Consider the following 21,701-nt stretch of genomic DNA (forward strand, 5'->3'; position numbering starts at 1 on the left):
GAAGATAATGTAGCTTGGGAGGTGTCTGCAAATGAAAAACTTGAATGGGGAAATTAAGGTTTTTAAACTCGACCCGGATATTGGGTCGACCGCGGATCAACCGTTGACTAACAAATAAACTATTTTTGTTATATAATAATATATTATCTATTGAAAAATATAAGAAATATTTTATTTTTTTAAAATATATAAAAATACTTAAATTTAGTTATTTTTTGTTTTTATTTTCATTTTACAAACAAAATATCAAAATATTTAGACTATTTAACATTTTTTTGTAACAAATTAGGAGTTATGGTATATAATAAAAAAAAATCAAGACTTCAAATTCAAAACCAAAAACTTGAGATTTCTGATATAATGGCCGAGAATGTAATCGACACAGCTGACAAACACTAAGAACTTTGATGGCGAATAACCGGCCATCACGGCCACGTTTTTGAATCATCATAATACTCCATTGATTTGGGTTAATTCCACCAATGTTTCAACATAGATATTTTGTTTATCAACTCAACGATTTCATAAACTCGAAATTGTGAAAAGATACATAACATAGTGTCTACCCGACAATACACTGACACCAAACCCTGCAACCTGACCTGCCTACACAGCGACAAGCCCAGTTTTCGAAAAACTTAGCCCCAAACAGTTATTTCCTAAGGACATTTACGTTATATCAACTAATGATACTGTCCATCTACCTAATTACACAAAGTTTATGCACAATCACCTAATTACTTTCCATTTCTTGGTTATTCACCAAAATAGGCCTAAAATAAATGAAGTTTTTTTAACATTTAAAGATCATGTAATTACTCAAACTTGAAATACTTTGTGAAACCATACGAGAAGAGAACAACCAACAAAATAAATTTTTCTACAAAAAGCTCTAGCAGTCCTAACTGAAGATTCAACAATATTGTCATGTCCTCCAGAGATGTAAAAAATCTTGGAAGTGTGAAATCTTCGTTGTAGTATTTTTATCTTCTTCAGCTCTGTTGAGAAATTTGGCTATGCAAAAGATTCTCTAATCATGGTAATCAAGTCTTTGATGTCCATTCTGAAGTTCTGGCAAGTTAAGTGACGAAGCATGTTTTTAGCTGCCCAAGCAAATGCTTGTAGCTTCGAGTGCAAAGAGGACTTGCGTCTTCTTTGGTTTCTTGAACCCAATGTTTTTAAACCCGACCCGGACACTGAACCGGACGACTTACCGGGTTGCTGGGTCACTGGATCGACCGCGGGCGAACCGCGGGTTAATAAATGAATTAATTTTATTATATAATAATATATCAGCTATGTAAATAAAAATATAAAACTAAAGTTTAATATTTTCTAAATATTTTTATAAACATAAAATAAAAGTTTGGATATGTATATTTTTATGTTAAATAACATTTAGAAAATACTTAACTTTAATTTCTATATTTTTATTTTCATTTGATATACAAAATATCAAAACTAATTTAGACTATTTATAATTTTGTCTAACAAGATAAGAGTTATGACATCTAAAAAAATAAAGACATAAAGTTTATAAATATTTAAATGTCTAATGTGAATAATAAATTAAATTATATAAAATAAACCAAAAGTAAAAATCATTATAATAAATTATCAATAACGGAAATAAACTAACACTAAATCACATCAACTAGTTTTGGTTCTCTGGCATAGTGAAATCTTCATTAAAATCTAAAAATCACAAATATAAAACAAAAAAAGAAAAACCTAACTTTTTTTGTTAGTATATAACTTCTTAATTGGAAATTTAGAATATAAAACATAATCTAAAAACATAATTAAAAATTAAAAAAAGAAGTAAAAGTTATTTATTGGTTCAACCAGTGGTTCAACCGGTATCGGGTTCCGGGTTTTACTGGGTTTTTGTGGGTTTTTGCGGGTTTCTAAATATTGGGTTTTTTACAAAACCCAAACCGGATTTTTTCTGGGTTGCCGGGTTTACCGGTTCAACCGCGGGTCCGGATCGGGTTTCAAAACACTGCTTGAACCCATTAGGCTGTTTTTCTGGCCATGTCTTTCCAAACTCATCCACAACCGCTAAATTACGCTGTAGAAGTCCAAGAACCATCCAGCAAACATATGTTATGTAAGCATGAGACTTGGAATACAATAGTATCTGGTATTGTTGTCTATGTAGATGCAACTGCATTTGCCGAATGCCAAGCTTCACATTCTCCTTCTGCATGTTTTACTAGCCCTCTAGAACCCTGTCAATTCCTCTAAACAATTTTACCATTCAGATTTTGCAGAGATACCAGATTATCAATGGATAATGATCTTTATCCCATCCCGGGTCTTCAATATTATTTTTTTCTCTAGAATGGATAATTCATATAGTGTAAATACCCGAGACTAGGAAAATGTTGGGATTAGAGGGTGTGGCTGATAAGGCCCTAGCTTGGAATGTTGGAGGAAATTCAAAAAAGCATGATTGACAGACTCGTTGGCTCTCACACCTTGGACAAAGATTATCACATGATGAATCAGATTCCTTGTTACCAATTGTCATATAAGTTATATGACGTCTCATCTTTTTGGGCGTTAATGTTTCATGGGAAAGCCTGAAGCTTAGTTATGTTGGGTTTTGAATATTGTACGTCTGTCTCTTGTCTTAAGATGTTTTGCGCAACCCAATATCTTGACTTAATCGTATACTGGCTACTCTTCGTAAAGGTCTAACAATGACTATCTCTATGATTTGTTCGACTAATGGCCAAACTCAGAGGCGTGCCTATAGTGTATTGAAAAAGGCATTCGCCTCAGATCCCCGATTAATATGACTGTTTTTAGAGTCCCAAAATTTAAAATAATTTCTAGTATAGTGATTTAGACTTATTTAAAAAAAAAATTTCTACGAAAATTAATTTTTTTTTTTTTGAATTCATGTATTTTTTCTATATGACATAATATAATATATTTATGTTATAAACTTATTCTTTTACAGTATTAGACTTGTGTATTTGGTGAAAATAATATATCATATTAAAAAATTATTTTCATTACGGTTGTAAATAAATTTATTTTTAAAACTTGCCTTAAGCCCCTAAAACTCTTCGCACGGCACTGGCCAAACTCCTAATTAAAGGGATGCCATTTTGGGTATACAAAGTTTTCAACCATCTCCACATCCCATTCTTTTGAGACGTCATCAATAAAGTCTCTAACAGTCATTTTAGGATGAACATTGAACTCTGGGCCTGGCAAACCTCGCTGGTGTAAACGGAGCTTTGTCCATAATAAGTCTACAATATCTTCCACGCAACATCCTAACAAACATAGAGTCCGGAAATTGAACTAATTGCCATAATTGTTTTGCTAACAAAACCATGTTAAACTTGTGCATTATATGGAATCAGGATCTTCTCTCTCTTTTTTTGGTAAGCATTCTCATTTTTTCCAATGAGAAGTTTTTAAGTAGTATAAATCTAAACATATAGAATACAGAATGAACTGAAAATCAACTCGTCAATTTTCATTTTTATATCATTTCGTGCATAATAATTTGAATATTAAATTTCAAAATAGTAATGTGAATAGTACATACTTGACATACGTTTCAAACCGTGCGTGAACATGAGAACCAAGGTGTTTTGAAGCTAATAACATATCGATAAGTTTTAAAATGTAGCAATAGAAGAATTTTAACAATTATAAACGTTTAAAATCGATATAAAAGAAAAAGAAAATTTGCAAACATTTAAAAAGTGGATAAGTTGAGAATAAGTCATAGCAGAGAACCAAGACGGTGCTGAGAAGAAAGGATATACAACACAAAGTTCAACCCCGAACTAGAGCATACGCTGAACCATAATGTCACTGTTTAGTTTGCATATTTTAGACGAGAATTCCAAAATTAAAATGTCTCTAGAGAGAATGCTACACAAAAGATTTTTTTCTTTGGTCAACTACTTAAACTCCATCGTTGAACAAAATGGGTTTGCAAAAGTCTCTGATCCCATTTCTTGACCCTAAACTTGATTATGAGTTGAGGATTTTGTTGATTCCAGATATCTTCTCCCCTGTTAGTTCCAACATCACATTATCAGAGACCAAGAACCAAAAGTACACAACCAATAAATTTTAGAAAGAAAAAAAAGACAGATTACGTACCTAACACGTCAACTTCATGCAGCGAAGCTACTAGGTTATCTTCCTTTTTCTTGATCTCAGATCTGAACTGTTGTACACTGTTTAAAGTGTCTACAATTCTCTGTTCCTTTGTCTCGAGCTCAGAGCGAAACTGTTTTACACTGGCTAACATGTCAACAATGCTCTGTTCCTTTGTTTCCAGCTGAGAGCCAAACTGTCTCACACTGGTTAACATGTCAACAATAGTCTGTTCCTTTGTTTCGACCTCAGAGCCAAACTTTCTTACACTGGTTATCGTGTCTGTGATGCTCTGTTTGACCTTACCCAACTGATGTGTGATAGAGCAAGTTTGAGAGTGTCCAAGCTCAGAACCAGATTTGCGATGGTGGCAAGAGGGTTCTCCTTCTGCAGTGGGCTTCTCCATCTCACCATGAGATTTATGGAGGCTGTGGCTTTGGACTCGAGCTCGCTTGCGTGCCTGAGTCTCAGCTTCTGCAGGATCCTCGTCAGGAGGAAGTGAGAGGTTCAGCCTCCTCTTAGGTGCACCAGTTTGCTCACGGTTGGAAACTTCTGCGGCCTTCTGTTTATCCTTGTGCTGATTGGGAAGATCAAATGACAGTTAACCATCTTACTCCCAACATCAAGAAAAACAGAAAAGTCAGACACAAACCTTTGACGATTTTGATGCCTCCACAAGATACCAGTTATGATTTTTTAAGTCTAAAGTTTCTTGATCTCCATCCTCATAGACAACCTGTTAACCAGCATACAACAATAAAATAAAAAAAACAGAACCATATGAAAGAAAAGTGTAGCACAAACAAACAAGATATATATATTTATATAGAAGCCTGATATAATTTGGCCTTACCATATGTCTCTTTCTGGAAGGATCATATGAAGTAACTTCACCTCTATAATACCTGCAGTAAAAATGTGATATAGCTCATTTACAAATATAAATATGCAACCAGGTTCAGCACAAAGGAAGCAGAGAGAAAATAACGCTTACATCTTATCAAGTGGCCACCAGACTCTGATTCTTGATCCAACTAAAGTTTTATCATACTTTCGGTCATCAAATGCCTGCCATTGAATTAAATCAGAACAAAGATTTAAATAGAAAGAACTCGATCAGAGCCATGCATAGTGATAGGAAGCTGCAACCATGCATAGCTAACTATTGTTTTCCGCATTCCTTTATATGACCAACAGCCAACAGTTACTATATGTGAGTGAAACTAAGAAAAAAACATACTTTCTCTGTGTCTAGACTGTGTTTTCTCTTTGCGTTTGTATTAGCAAGAGTTTTCTCTGATGGTTGCTGCTTCACTTCTGTCTTTGACTTTGAGACTGACTTTCCAGAGGAAACGATTGTCTGAAACACAATTAAAGTACACTCGTAAACAGCACAAGGACAGGGAAGACAGCCATGTAAATTACTCAGATACAGGTCAGGGAACATCTTACCTTTTTGTTATCACCCAAAGAAATGGGTCTCTCTGACTGCTTCGTTGCTTTTATCTCAGAGGTGCTTCTCTTTGTAGGAGGAACACTAGGCTTGGCATTACTAGCAGAAGCTATCTTCTTTCCAGACTCCTTTGTCAATTTAGCTTGGGCCGTACCTATTTCTTGAGAAGCACTAGCAGTAGCAGCAGATGGTTTGGCCTCCATCGAGCTTTCCTTTTTCTTCTGGTTCACAGCACGACCAGTTTCCTCATCCAGACCACTGTTGATAGCATTGCTGTCAAGTTGTTGAGGCTCATCATCATCTTGCTTCTTTGGTTTATCCTGCCGATTAGAAAATATACTTAACAAGGCATGTAAAAACAACTGCTAGAGAAACAAACAGGTGAGAGAGCTTACACTGGATGCACCTTCGCATATGAAAGCCACCACATTACTATACTTATCTAAAGAAACGCCTGATGATTTCACTGCTTCAGCAAGATATGTTTGGCACTTGGTAGAACAGTTTAGCAGAACTTTTTCTGCCAACCTCCGTGATATTGAGGGAACCTAAGGGAAGAGAAGTGGAAAGAGTTAAAAACAAAAGATGCATGCATATATTGGTTGCTGAAACAAGACTAAGAAGCTATGGATGGATGGATGCATGACCTCATCAGTCTCGTTGACATAATGCAGAATTGGTGCAAGCAACTTTGGAGGCAAATCATCGCTTTCTTTTAAAACATGGGTCATAATGTTCTCCATATCCGAAAATACTTCCACTGGATGATCATCCCTGGAAAGGAAATGAAATATAAGCAACACTCAGTTATTCCAAGCAGCAGTATAGACAGTTAATGAGCTTTTTTACCTTAAGGCCTTGAGAAAATGCTGGAACATCTCAATACAGAGTGCATCATACACAGGATCCAACATCAGATAAGAGACATCGTACTTAGCCACAGTGTTAAGGATGGAAGTGCTTTTGGTATAGGAGAGACTACTTTTGTCATCTAGATGTTCAAATGATGATACAATTAACTTCAATACTTCCTGCCCCCCAAATGGTTACAAAAGAAAGCTGTCAGTCACTGACTATATTTTCATAATTAAGATGAAAACAACTACAAAAAAACTAGAATGTAACTTACCCTCATCTGTTCGTCAACATATGGAGCAGTGGGAGCATTTATTCTCGTAACCTGGATGAAGCAGGAAGCGACATGGACTCTCACATGGACATTCCAATGCTTGAAGAGTCTTTCATCGACTAATGCTTTCTTCAACGGAGAGAGTGCTTCCTGAATCGAGCTAGGAGGTGACTGTTCCACCTCTACCAAGCAGATGAACAGTTTCTGCATACAAATTAAAGGAACGAGCTTTCAGAAGATAACTCTAACAAAATCGAAGCAGCATTCAACAAAACATGTTTCAAATTTTAAGCACATAAAAAAAATACAGTTTTTTTTTTTTAACTTGATCCTCCTAGTAATACTAAAGTTGTGTTCTTTGGTCGGAAAGAGTATAAAAGTTGGGTTCTTTGGAGAGAATGTAACAAAAGGAGCTCACGTCGAGAAGGTGAAGAAGCGTATCAACAGAAGACGGTAGAAGAAGAAGAGCTTTGCCAGCTTCCAGAAGGCGCTTCTCGAGCTCTTTAGACATGAATGCTACCTCCTCCTTGAGTTTCTCAAAACCCTACCAGAGAAGAAGCGACGAGAGTCTCGAACGGTCGCTGAACAGCAATAGGGAAAGGTGGAAACTTTCTCGGTCCTCAGCCTTGTTTTAATGTAATAAAGACTCCAACTTTTCACAACAAGACCTCAATATAAAGCATACATTGTCTTTATATGCAGATATTAGTAACGTTTGTTGAGGACTAACGACGTCTTAGTGCGATCTAATCATGATTTGGATGTTTGTTTTGCAGTAGAAAGTTTTACTAACGCTTTATAGTTATCATTTTCAGTATCACATGTAAACAAATACTGAATAAACTAAAGAGTACTTTTATCAAAATTCATTAATTATTTTCACAACTTAAAAGATTACTTTACTAAACGTAGACTTAGGATTGGCGAATTGCTGCAATTCTTGTTGAATAGCCTGGATACTCCCGTAGAGTCACTTTGAAAGTCGCAATGATGAAATCAACTGTTAAAATCTTCAGAGAAATTATGCTTTGAGCAAATACGAGCCAGAAATGTCGAAGAAACTATGCCGCATAAGCCGAGCATGTTTAAATAAAGATACGAGATCAAACTTCGTATATATCATTTCGGGAAAGGAATGATAGGGATTCTATCCGAACATGAAATGATCGGAAAAACATTCTTGCGGAATTTTTTTGCGAGAAATAACAAGTTTTACAAAACAATCTTCAGAAAACAAAGAACTATAACAAAGCGCTTAATGGGAGGCAACCCATTGATAAGTTTTCATTGTCAGTTTTATTTATTTTCGTGTTTGCTTTGTTTCAGAAAAAAAGTATCCGAGGAGACGATTGCTCTGAGCATCGACTGATGAGACGAGTCGATATCGATCGGTAGTACACCACCGCCAGCGTCTCCACGGAGTGACATCTGTGAGTGTCTTGACCAACCCTCCATAAGCTTTGTTGATTGTATCAATCCATTGCACTCCTACCCCACAATTATTACCAAGAAGTATTTGTCTCGCAGTCAGCTCTTTAAACATGTGAAACCGATCCCTCCTACACGTCATATAGTAAGAACATCCATAACCAATCACCCACTTATCATGACACTGTGTATATGTTTCCGATAGTGCATCATCCTCTCAATAAGGATCTATCACAACCGCTGCTTTAGATTCTTCGCCATACTTCTTCTTTGTAACATAACAGTCATTCCTGGTGTATGTCTGCTTCTTTCAGAACCAACAGGTAATTCTAGACCCTGAGCTTGATTTAGAACCGACCCTAACATTCCTCACAAAATCTTTTTTCTCAGACTTTCCTCTAGCATAATATCATTCACCATCTTCATGTGAAACCCTAGAGGTTTTAAGATCTTGATCTCTAGACCTTGCAGAACCCGTCACCTCTTCCAAGGATAATGTTTCCTTGCCGTATTTAAGCGTTTCCTTGAGAGAGCCAAAATGTGAAGGTAGCAAATTCAACAACATAATCGCCTTGCACCTCCCCTGACATAGCTACATTCACGCTTGACAGGTAAGACACAAGAGCCATCGATATTCTCATCCATATCCTGAGTATCAACCATCTTGAAGATATATAATTTGTGCTCCAAGTGAATTATATTCGGTAAAGTCTTGGAAAGGTAAAACATCTCCAGTGTAAACCATGAAGAAGCACCTGAAGTACACAATTCGATCTTCCTTAACACATGATCTCCCACACTAAGAATGATCAGATTCATCGTCGTATCTGATCTTTCAAGCCTTTCAGCTTCCTCTTTCACCAACTTCTCCCTGAAATACATCTTTGTCTTGCTCCTTCTGAATCTCTGATACCGAAGGTGACATAGACTCTTCAAATACATCCTTTAAACCAAGGACAGACAGATGTTGTAATACCCAGTATTAAATAAAAAAAAAAAAAAAAAATAAATACAGAGCTCGGAATAGTATCAATGGAAAACCCCGAAGTTGGACAAAAACCTTAATTTTGGTATTATGGAATTTTTCGGAGAAGCCGAAGGCTCGGGAAATATTTACCCTCAAAGTTAAAGTTAGTCTGGAGTTTATTAAAAATATTCAGCTCATAAAATTAGGAACGGGAAAATATTCAGGATTGATCACGGGTCAAAAATATGCTGGAAGGGTCGCAATCGCGCAAATCGACCGAGAAGCTCGAGGTGTCACAACACAAGGGATCAGAAAGTGGTGTCAATCACTTAGCAAGCTATCTGTCTACGAAGCACGACATGTCTCTGCAGGAATGAGTGTTTCATGCAGCTTGACAAGCAGAAGCACGAGGTGTCGCAGTATCTTCGAATAGCGCATGCGAACTGACATCCAGTGGCCGTGTGTCGCGACGCATGAACCCCAAACATGCTGAGAATCATGTGGACGTGGTGGTGTCTCCTGGAATGTAAAGGAAGCATGCATCAGGGCATGTGGACGCCCATGTGTCGCCACGCATGCGACCACAAGCATGCATGATGACACACATGCGATCGGGTGGCTCATTCTTCCTGGCTGGCAACTTCTATATATACCCAGCTACCTGGTTCATTTTCACTCAATGAGACACACCAAGGAAACTCCAAAACGTGGGTTAGAGAGAGAGAGAGAGAGAGAGAGAGAGAGAGAGAGAGAGAGAGAAAGAAGTGAGGTTCTTTAGAAGTATAGACATTTCCGTAGACCGATAAACTGCCAGGAAGTTCCGAAAGACTGTCTAGAAGAGAAAGAAGGTTCTTTCGGAGTTTTGATCAGTCAAGACCAGTCCATTCAAGACATTGACGTTGGGTTTTGGGATTAACATCACGGTACGAAGACGAAGATTTGGAGGGGAGAAAAAGGGTTTGGTCAACTTCCGGAATCAGAAAGTCAAGCCACATCTGTTAATCACTGTGAGTCATGGTTAATTTTTTGTTAACAAATTTATAATGCAGGTTCTTGACATCAGAGACGGCTTCTGAGCTATGAAAGCCGTACCGGTCTAGGTGTCATTTTGTGGATCTGAGGCTTGAGACGTTGTATGGGCTAAGTGGATAGCAAGACTAGTCTAACACCCGGATTATTGTGATTGTGTGATTATTATATGTTTTTATGGTGTGTACCTCGTGTTGGTACTGTTGTGTGAGAACCTCCTCATATCCTTTTGCAGGTGACCAGTAGAAAGGACCATAGCGCCCGCGGAACTGTAGGAGCTAGTGTAGATTGGAAATCTTTTGCTAAAGACTCGTTTTAAAGATATATGAATATATGTTTTGCTTTTGGCTGCATCCATGGAACCTTATGTATAATATTTTAGGCTTGTGATCTTCGTGTTTTATATATATGAAATAAAATATGTTTGATATTCGTGACATGTTGAATCTGATTTTAGGTTAGTCCAACCTAACACAACTCTATGACTCGGTACGGTAGGGGTGGGCGTTCGGGTTTAGATCGAGTATTTCAAATTTTCGGGTATTTCGGTATAGAGGTGTAGAACCCGTTCAGGTATTTCTAAACTTCGGCTTGGGTTCGGGTATTTTTAGTTCTGATTCGATTATTTCGGATCGGGTTCGGATATTTAAATTTTAAAAAAAAAATATTAAAATTTTCATTTCTCAAATTCTTGTATTTAAAAATATACTCCATCTGTTTTTAAGTATAAGATGTTTAGGTAAAATCACACATATTAAAAAAATTACTTTTAGTCTTGAAAGTATCTGTAAAACTATAAATTAATGGTATTCAACCAATTAATGGTATTTAAAAATTATTAAATATGATTAGTTACACAGTTTTTAATAAAGTAAAAGTTACATAGAAAAATAAAAACATCTTTTATATTGGAAAATCAAAATTCTCTAAAACATCCTACATTTAGGAACGGAGGGATTAACTTTCACTTCACTATTTTTTTATTTTTAATAGATTGGATGGTTAATAGATTTGGACATAACATTTTGAAACTAAAAAGACATTAATTTGGTTATTGTTTTTAAATTTTGGATGTAATTTTTTGTTAATTCTTGAAATAAAAAGTTTGACATGCATTTTAAGTGAGTAGTAAATTATTTACTCTGTAATTGTATGTATATCATATAAACTTAAAGTATGTGTAGTATCAATATAAATATTTATATAAAATAAAAGATGTAAACTACAAATATAAGATTAATTATACATATATTCGGTTATCGTCGGATATCCATTCGGGTTCGGATATTACCCGTTCGGGTTCGGATATCTAATCTCTCCTAATTCAATACCCGTTAGTATATTTTGCTACTTCGGTTCGGATTTTGGTTCCGGTTTTTTGGATCGGGTTCAGGTGCGGCTTCGGATATCGGGTAAAGTGCCCACCCCTAATGTCGTTCATCGCCTGGTCGCTTCTGTACCCGAGTATCCTCATCTTGAATCACTTTGAGGTACACATGTTCAAGGTTCGGAATTGGTTCCTGGCTTCCTGCATAAGTAGCGAGGAACAAACAGTTCCGAACACATTCTCATCAAGATACATCAGAAAGTCATGGACCTTGTCTTCCTCCCATTGTGCCCTTAGAGTTACACTGAACTTGCATGTACATCCATTGCAAACACAGCTCAGCATTGGACGGTAACACGACAAACTGTGCCAACTCTTTGTAAGTTTTCCAAAGCATGTCTCGATCATGAGACCAGCTTGATGGCAGTTTGCAAGTTACTTCCTGAGATGCTGAACACGAGGTCCGTTCGTCACACGAAATCGTCTGCATATGTGTTCCAACAAGTCTGTAGCAAGGGTTTGTGTGAGATGTTCAATCGCAGCCTTTGGTCAATCGTCATCTTGATCACGAGACCAACAATGCATTGATGGTCTTCCAATCTTCATAGTCGGATGAGTCTTCAGCTGGCTGGGGAAGACTCCCGTCGACAAATCCAAATTTCTTCATTGAGCTCAAAGTAGTCTCAACGTTGATAGCCATCCTTGTAAAAAATGATGTGAGATAACACTTCCTGGATTGTCGCTTCGGTGAGATCATACGGCAAGATCGTACGCCTTTGAATATCCATCGTTGGTGCAGTGACTCCAGATCAAACAGCTGAGTTCTCAGTCATGTTGTTATCGCCCATATCGGAGAACCAAGTTTTCAGTCGTTTAGAAATCAAAAAGGAATCAAGACTAAGAAAACATAGAAATCACAAAAATATTTGTGTCGACTCTGATACCATGTCAAATAGTTGCAGAGAATAGAGAAGGTTTTCTTGTGTCTTATTCACGTTAGAGATCAAATCTATATATACAGCTTGTACAGAGTAATCCCCATGTAACCTAGCTATAGGATTATGTAAACATTCCTTACAAGGAAGATTTCGTATTAACTATCGTATATACTCCAATAGATAAAGTGATATCAGGAACTTGAACATCTCAGATTGCATTTAAGGTTCGTTGTGCAGGCATCGTTGTCCACCACCTGCTGAGTTTCAAGCCAATCAAGCTTTTAGTAGCAGCAGTAGCCATATGTTGCAGTATTATATTCTCGAGCACTGAGATGGTACCAAAATTATCAATACTATTAAAAGGGAAGGAGTCTAAAAAAATCTACCTATAAAAGTTGTTTGGACCCTTTCATTTAACTCATTATTTTTTGATCTTACCTTAAATTTATACTAACAATATATTACCATATATTTCTCTAACAATAATTTAGTCAATTCTTTTATTTATTTAAATCTCACTCCTAAATCTTAATCATTACTATTACTATATTTATCATTTTGATTTTTAATCGTAAAATCATTGAAACTAATATTTTATATTATCACTTTTATCATATAATATATGATTTAAAGCAAGATAAATTACAAGACATATATGTGTACATTCTAATAATCATATCATATATAAACGTTTCCACTAAAATCTCATATCATATATATAAACCTTTTTTTTTTAATTTGAAAATTTACCTGAAATCAAAACTCTAATCGTAAACCAAAAACTTAAAAACAATATCTATAATACCGGAAACATATTTGAAATATCCAAATATACCTAATAAACACATACTTATGATCGGGTGTAGGGTAGGACCCGGACTCAAACAAAGACCTGCGGGTAAAAAAAAACCCAATAGATTATCTTCTCCGGACCTGAACTAAACCTATAATTTTGAGTCGGTTCGGTTTGTTTTTTTGATCCGAATATAATTCTCATGTCGAAAAGAAACTTACGTAAAAGTGTACATATAAAATCTCAAATAAACTAATTTGTAGATTATATAGCTGTTAAAAATTATGTTTTTCGATATAATAAAACTTTGTATTATAATATAATCCAACAACTCCGCGGGTCAAAATCTAGTTATTACTTAAAATATGATATGCCTGACGATTTTGTTGTTATCTATATATACTATTATTTATGAAATGATTTAACTTATTTGTCATGATTTCCATGATTTTAGTTAATTTTGATTATTTGTCATGTTTTAATTAGGTTTAAGCTGAGTCATTAATTTATTAATAGTTTTAGTCGAGTTCATAATTTATTAATTTAGATAATATAACTATTTTTTTTTGTCAGCAACAAAACAGACTCATATAGACTCTGTAAACCAAACTGGTAGCTCTGTATCCTTATGGACTACGAACGAGGGTTACCTTCTTGCACTACGTGCTAGACTATCTGTCCTTGAATTTTGCGTCCTTGGAATATGGATGAGCTCTGAGCTGTGGAAACTACCTTGCAGGATCTTTATATCTTCGAGATAACTTGCAAATGCGGGCCATTCGTCGGGTTCAGAAACCATCTTCACCAACCGAGAACAATCCGTCGCAAAAGTGACAGTAAACTGTCTTAAGTTCCTCATACATTCCATCGCCCAAATGAGTGCCTCTATCTCCGAATGAAGTGGTGATTGACTCACTCTAGTGTTTCTTGCTCCCAATAAATTATCAAAGCCTTCGAGAGTGATGCACCATCCTTGTCCTGAAAACCTATCATTTTCTTTCTAAGATCCATCCGTAAAGCACCACCGACCAGGGATAATTGGAACCGTCTCGGTTACTACTGAACGGGCCTGATCAGTTCTTTGTGCATGATTAATCTGCGCCTCGGCCCATAAGGCAGACTCTGTTTCAGCCAACTTAAGAGTATCTCGAGGGTCAATATGTAATTAGATATAACTATAAAATATGTAATTAGATATATAATTATTTTGATTTTGCTTATTTGTCATGTTTTCCATGATTTTAGTCAATTTTTCTTATTTGTAATGTTTTATTAGGTTTTAACTTAATCATTGATTTATTAATAATTTTTAGCTGAATCACTGATTTATTAATTAAAAAAAATATTCGTAATGAATTTATATATAATTAAAAACGAATTTTGATTTAATAATATTTAAATCTATATGTTATATTAGAATTCTTATTTTCTTATTTGTCATATTTTATTAGGTTTTAAGCATTTATACAGGTCATTGACTTATTATTAATTTTTAGCTGAGTATTTATTAACTTTCATAAAAATCTAATGAAATTTATATATAATAAAAGACGCATTTTATTTTAATAATATTAAATTTATATGTTATATTAAATAATTAATTATAACTAATATAATAAAATTGTGAAAATATATTTAAAAACTAAGAGAATTCTTATATATAATGTGTTGCTATCTGAAAACAATATTTTTTTATTATAAAGTTAAAAAACTAAGATATAAAACAGTTTATAATTAAATATTAGTCAAACAAAAATATTTATATAAAGATATTTTCTAAACTATTTCTAATATATGAGTGTTTTAAAACTTTTAACACAATAATAAGTATATATTTTGATGAACGTTTTTTTGACATATATAAATAATTTGATGTTTGATTTTACTATTTAAAATCATAAATAATAACTTAACTTGTGACTGAGTTCAAAATAATTTTTCTTGCTTTTAATTTAAAACATTTTAAGTTTAATCCGTGAAATACTATAGCTTCAGTTGGTCACCACTAGAAAAATGAACAAAATGAACAAAATAAAAACTAAAATTTCATTTGAAGAATTGAAAAAATATAAAAAAATATGAATTTTTGTTCAGATTGTTCCTTTATCAAAATTGCATTGGGATTTTTTTTTCTTATAAATTCATTCCTCCATGGAGAATTTAGAATTAAAAGTGGGATATACCTTTCAATAATGTGACTAAAATTTCAACATAACTGGTATAAATTTTGAGGAACAAAGAATTCATCATAATTTTTTTCCTTCAACATGTTCACCAATTAGAGTTTTATAATTCAGATTTCTGAATTAATAAGACATAAAATAATAAGTATTCGTAAAATGATTATGTCCGCATGTGCGGGCAAAACACTTAGTAATCATTTATTTGTTTATCTAATTTGATGCATGTCCATAAGACATATGTATATAGTAAAAAATAATAATTTATACACAGAAAATCATATTTGCTACTTTTTAGAGAAGAGAATCAGGATACATATACGTACATAAGATTTATGCATATCGTAAGTTCATAATTTTAGAAGAAAAATGTATTATTTTCATTATTTCCAAATTCATCAAATTTAAAATAAAAATATAATATTTTAACTATTTCCAAATTTATCAAATTCTAAACAAAGTATATAATATCCGAAATTAATGAATTATAGATGTGTTGCAGACTTGCATATCTCATCTATATTATTATTTGCAAAATAATTTTTAACAACAAAGCTCTCACGTTGAAAGTTAGAACGATTAATATATATACTACCTTTAATGTATTTTATATATAATTAATTATATAATCAAAAACAAATTTTTATAAATAATATTTACTTTTTTTAAAAAAATAAGATAATTTTTATATATTGGTTGTTATCTTAAAACATATTTTTCAATTATAAGATTTAAAAATAAAATATAAAACAATTATAATAAATTAAATAGTTAAAGTCTATCCTTAATAAATTTTACGTAAACATATATATATGTAGGTAGATTTTTTTCATATATATATATGTTTGATTTAATTTTTTAAAAATATAAATAATAAGTTATTATGCTGGTTTTTGAATTAACAAAAAAAATAAACTAATAAATATTTGTAAAGTGATTAAGCCCGCATATGCGGGTAAGACACCTAGTTTCATAATATTTCTAACGTACCTGCCAAGATTCCGACAAACATTTTTTTTTTTTGAGAAATAGATTCAAACAAACATTTATTTAAAAAAATATTACTTAAAATATGATACACCCGACGAGTTTGTTGGTTTATCATAATATTTCTCACATACCTGCCAAGATTAAAACAAACATATTTTTTTTTGTTTTTTGAGAAATAGATTCAAACAGACATTTATATTTAAAAATAGAAACTATCAATATTAGATTGTCATGATGGTATCTAACTTAAAATATTATCCATGTTACTATAAATTAGTTATTTCTTTCCGCATTGTCGAAATTAACTTTTAAAAAATGTGCATATAGAAAGTACTATTGATGAAAAAATTGCATTTTTTAAAAAAAATATCTATTTGTATATTATCATTTTAAAATATGAAAGTAATTTATAGAAAAATAGTAAAAATAACTTTAAACAAATTTTTCTAACAAATATCTTTTGTGTGAATATTAATATATTTATATTTTTAACTATCAAAAAATAAAAACTTAATAATAAAATTTTCGTTAAGATGTATGTCACATTGTATTAGTTATAAATTTCAGTAATATATGTTGTTTTCAAATTTATTTTTATTATTTGTTAGAACAATATATATGTATAAAATGATTTTAAACATATCTTAAGAACATTTAAAATTGAAATATATATATATATATGTATATAATTTAAATTAAAAATATGCCATCAATTGAAGTCACTGCCACTTGAGGATATATTTCTACACCACATTTATATGTAAATATTGTCTTATACGAAATGGTCTAGCAACTGTATTGTGATTTTTTTTATCTAGAAAATCACGTAAACAAATGTCAAATGAACATAAAAATAACAATTCTCACTTAGTATCAAATCAAAATATTCAAACTAAAATCAAACGTTAAAAAAAAAACCCGACCACTAGTGTAAATATCAATAAGGGTTTTCAACTTTAAATTTTTTCCAGTCTTTATTATATAGATAAATAACATAATTATTGAGTCGGTTAAGAGCATCTTTAATAAAAAAAATTAGTGTGGGTTCTTAGAATTAAAAAAAAATAATAATAATTGAAAGAGAAGAGAGAGTGTAGAGAAAAATTCTAATATAAGGATATTTTAGAATTCTATTAGAACTCTATATGACACTTGTATACTATAGATTGGTTGAATTTTTTTTATAACTAATGTCAGTTATCTAATTATATATTATTGAAATATTTGTATTTTTGTTTAAGAAACTCCTTAAAGTTCTTACTGATAAATATTGCTCTAAGGCCCAGTGAAAAGAGATACAGGGAAAATAGGCCCACGAAATAACACCACAAATTATCTTTTGCTAAGTCTTTTATGATAAAATTAGGGTTTTCAACCTTTAACGTTTTGCCAAAGATGAGGAGAGATAGAGAAGATGGTTACACTTCTCGAGGAGAAACGTTAGTCTCTCTCTCTCTTATCCAAATTTTCATTTCCTCTTTTCAAATTTATCTTTGACTTGTATAGATTGTGAGTTTGCTTTTGAGGCCTATCATTTTTAGGTTTTTTCTTTGACTAAGCTGTTTTTGATTCTTCAGTCTAGTAGATGCAATTTGATTCTTGGAAAAGTTAGTAACATGTGTTTACGGAATGCAGAAACGGGCAATCTCCAACCATACGTGATGCACTGCATTATGTCAGTGCTGTGAGGAACACATTTCATGACGACATAGGGAAATATGAGACATTCCTTGAGGTCATGAAGGACTTTAGAGCTCAGAGGTATATTACCTACCGGCCTCTAGTCTCTTCCCATTTTGTTTTGTCCTTTTCAATACAGTTCAACAGAAGGTATTCGTGTATTGTTGATTTTACTGTGTTTATTCATGTTGGTTGCAGAGACGACCATAATGGTGTCATTAAAAGAATAAAAGTTTTGTTCAATGGTCACAACGACCTAATATTAGGTTTTAATACTTTCTTACCCAAAAAGTATACAATAACCTTTCCGTTGGAGGAAGAGAAACCGAAGACCAGGGTAGGTTTCCAAGATGCTTTCAGTTTCGTCACCAAGATTAAGGTATGTTATGTAATGTACGTGATGTGTAAATTACATATTGAAGTAATGTTTGATTTTCTCTTATCAGTTATGATTTACTTTAATTATTACCTTTGCAGGCAAGGTTCTCAAGTGATGAACATGCGTATAAAAGGTTTCTAGACATCATGGAGATGTATCGAAAGGAAAGAAAGTCCATCATTGATGTCTACGAAGAGGTATATATGTTAAAGAGGGTTAAATTTATGAACTTTCTGCCTCCTATCTTATTTGTTAGAGCGCTAGTTGTAGTGCACTTCTCTGATTATCGTCTGTTGCGTAGGTTACTATTCTCTTCAAGGGTCATGATGATCTGCTCGTGGAGTTCCTTAATTTCTTACCTAATTGTGCTGCAATTTCTGACATGCTTCCAAGGCATTCTGATAAGGTCAGTCTAGTGCATTTTGGCCATACATCCTTTTCACTATGGAACTAAATGTCTCATTTTTCGATTGAGATATTGATACATACTCTTATTTTCTGTGTAAGGTCGAAAACTGTGATGAAAAGCTGGTTGTTTTCTCTGGTGGTAATTCTACTGGAAGTAGGTATTCTGATGGCTTGTTACATTCTAGTGAATGTTCTATATATAAGCAATTGATATCTTTGTGATATGCACCCTTCATCTTGTATACTGCTGTTATGTATCTTAATCGTGTATACTATAATCATGGCCAGTCTTGTCTTTGTTAACGGCTTCAGTGGTCCTCCGTAGTTTAAACCTTGTTCTAAGGTAATTAACTTTTGCAGATTCCCTTGCTAAAGAAGGTCAGGGAGGCTATTTGAACGTGGCAGAAAATGGGCCAATTCAAGATCATCAAAGTTGTCAAGATGGTGGAAGAGATACAGATAGAGCTGACAAAACAGCTAGCAGTGTAAGCCAAATTATTGCCTCCTTCCAAAGGATGTGAGTGACTCTTTTTCCATAATAACATCGTTCTACTACACTGGAATTACTGCGTTATACAGTTTTCTTGTAAAATGGTTGGTGTTTGCCCATGCAATATCCATATGATAATTCTAAAAGTGGTCTTTATTAAGATACAATTTATCATGAAGCTGTGTATCTGTTACCGATAGTGCATCATCCTCTCAATCAGGATCTATCACAACCGCTTCTTCAGATTCTTCGCCATACTTCTTCTTTGTAACATAATAGTCATTCTGGTATATGCCTACTTCTTTCAGAACCAGCAGGTAATTCTAGACCCTGAGTGTGATCTAGAACCGACCCTAACATTCCTCACAATATTTTTTTTCTCAGACTTGCCTCTAGCATAATATCATTCTCCATGTTCATGTGAAACCCTAGAGGTTTTAAGATCTTGATCTTTCGGAATTGGTTCCTTTGAATCAAACGACAAATCCCAATTCCTCACAATATGGTTACACATGTTCGGAATTGGTTCCTTTGAATCAAACGACAAATCCCAACAAAAACGCCTAGTCGCTTCTGTACCCGAGTATCCTCATCTTGAATCACTTTGAGGTACACATGTTCAAGGTTCGGAATTGGTTCCTGCATAAGTAGCAAGGAACAAACAGTTCCGAACACATTCTCATCAAGATACATCAGAAAGTCATGGACCTTGTCTTCCTCCCATTGTGCCCTTAGCCTTAAGGTTACACTGAACTTGCATGTACATCCATTGCAAACACAGCTCAGCATTGGACGGTAACATGCCAAACTGTCCCAAATCTTTGTAAGTTTTCCAAAGCATGTCTCGATCATGACACCAGCTTAATGGCAGTTTACAAGTTACTTCCTCAGATGCTGAACACGAGGTCCGTTCGTCACACGAAATCGTCTGCATATGTGTTCCAACAAGTCTGTAGCAAGCGGTTTGTGTGAGATGTTCAATCGCAGCCTTTGGTCAATCGTCATCTTGATCCATTGATGGTCTTCCAATCTTCATAGTCGGATGAGTCTTCAGCTGGCTGGGGAAGACTCCCGTCTACAAATCCAAATTTCTTCATTGAGCTCAAAGCAGTCTCAAGGTTGATAGCCATCCTTGTAAAAAATGATGTGAGATAACACTTCCGGGATTGTCGCTTCGGTGAGATCATACGGCAAGATCGTACGCCTTTGAATATCCATCGTTGGTACCGTGACTCCAGATCAAACAGCTGAGTTCTCAGTCATGTTGTTATCGCCCATATCGCAGAACCAAGTTTTCAGTCGTTTAGAAATCAAAAAGGAATCAAGACTAAGAAAACATAGAAATCACAAAAATATTTGTGTCTGATACCATGTGAAATAGTTGCAGAGAATAGAGAAGGTTTTCTTGTGTCTTATTCACGTTAGAGATCAACTCTATATATACAGCTTGTACAGAGAAATATCCCCATGTAACCTAGCTATAGGATTATGTAAACATTCCTTACAAGGAATATTTCGTATTAACTATCGTATATACTCCAATAGATAAAGTGCCAATATCAGGAACTTGAACATCTCAGATTGCATTTAAGGTTTGTTGTGCAGGCATCGTTGTAGAGGAATATGGGATTGCATTTTCATCAAATTGGTGTCCACCACCTGCTGAGTTTCAAGCCAATCAAGCTTTAGTAGCAGCAGTAGCCATATGTTGCCGTATTATATTCTCGAGCACTGAGATAGTACCAAAATTATTACTTAAAATATGATATGCCTGACGATTTTGTTGTTATTTCATAATATTTCTAACGTACCTGCCAAGATTCAGACAAACATTTTTTTTTTTTTGAGAAATAGATTCAAACAAACATTTTTTTTTTTTTTAAACATTACTTAAAATAAGATACGCCCGACGAGTTTGTTGGTTTATCATAATATTTCTCACATACCTGCCAAGATTAAAACAAACATATTTTTTTTTGTTTTTTGAGAAATAGATTCAAACAGACATTTATATTTAAAAATAGAAACTATCAATATTAGATTGTCATGATGGTATCTAACTTAAAATATTATTCATGTTACTATAAATTAGTTATTTCTTTCCGCATTGTCGAAATTAACTTTTTTTTTAAAAATGTGCATATAGAAAGTACAATTGATGAAAATATTGCAGTTTTTTTTAAAAAATATTTATTTGTATATTATCATTTTAAACTATGAAAATAATTTATAGAAAAATAGTAAAAATAACTTTAAACATATTTTTCTAACAAATATATTTTTGTGTGAATATTAATATATTTATATTTTCAACTATCAAAAAATAAAAACTTAATAATAAAATTATCGTTAAGATGTATGTCACGTTGTATTAATTCT

The 21,701-nt window shown here is 33.5% G+C and overlaps 3 protein-coding genes across 3 annotated transcripts; 1 reads left to right on the forward strand and 2 right to left on the reverse strand.

The window, feature by feature from the left end:
• Positions 1-3,815: 3,815 nt before the first annotated feature.
• On the reverse strand, positions 3,816-5,692 carry LOC125597753 (sister chromatid cohesion protein PDS5 homolog C-like). Its single transcript, XM_048772290.1, has 6 exons — positions 5,372-5,692; positions 5,126-5,199; positions 4,985-5,036; positions 4,784-4,867; positions 4,135-4,708; positions 3,816-4,043 (listed from the first exon to the last, which is right to left on the reverse strand). The coding sequence occupies exons 1-6, from the start codon at positions 5,576-5,578 to the stop codon at positions 4,003-4,005; spliced, it is 1,032 nt and encodes a 343-aa protein (XP_048628247.1). The 5' UTR covers positions 5,579-5,692; the 3' UTR covers positions 3,816-4,002.
• Positions 5,693-5,879: 187 nt separating this feature from the next.
• Positions 5,880-7,249, reverse strand: LOC125597754 (sister chromatid cohesion protein PDS5 homolog C-like). Its single transcript, XM_048772291.1, has 5 exons — positions 7,132-7,249; positions 6,714-6,917; positions 6,434-6,615; positions 5,980-6,358; positions 5,880-5,904 (listed from the first exon to the last, which is right to left on the reverse strand). Exons 1-4 carry the CDS (start codon positions 7,222-7,224, stop codon positions 6,157-6,159), a joined length of 681 nt encoding a protein of 226 aa, XP_048628248.1. The 5' UTR covers positions 7,225-7,249; the 3' UTR covers positions 5,880-5,904; positions 5,980-6,156.
• Positions 7,250-17,743: 10,494 nt separating this feature from the next.
• On the forward strand, positions 17,744-20,434 carry LOC125597763 (paired amphipathic helix protein Sin3-like 6). Its single transcript, XM_048772301.1, has 7 exons — positions 17,744-17,804; positions 18,001-18,126; positions 18,244-18,424; positions 18,523-18,621; positions 18,726-18,830; positions 18,932-18,986; positions 19,193-20,434. Exons 1-7 carry the CDS (start codon positions 17,761-17,763, stop codon positions 19,351-19,353), a joined length of 771 nt encoding a protein of 256 aa, XP_048628258.1. The 5' UTR covers positions 17,744-17,760; the 3' UTR covers positions 19,354-20,434.
• The last annotated feature ends 1,267 nt before the right edge of the window (positions 20,435-21,701 follow it).

Source organism: Brassica napus, unplaced genomic scaffold (assembly GCF_020379485.1).
Source record: "Brassica napus cultivar Da-Ae unplaced genomic scaffold, Da-Ae ScsIHWf_1538;HRSCAF=2138, whole genome shotgun sequence".
NCBI classification, from domain to species: Eukaryota; Viridiplantae; Streptophyta; class Magnoliopsida; order Brassicales; family Brassicaceae; genus Brassica; species Brassica napus.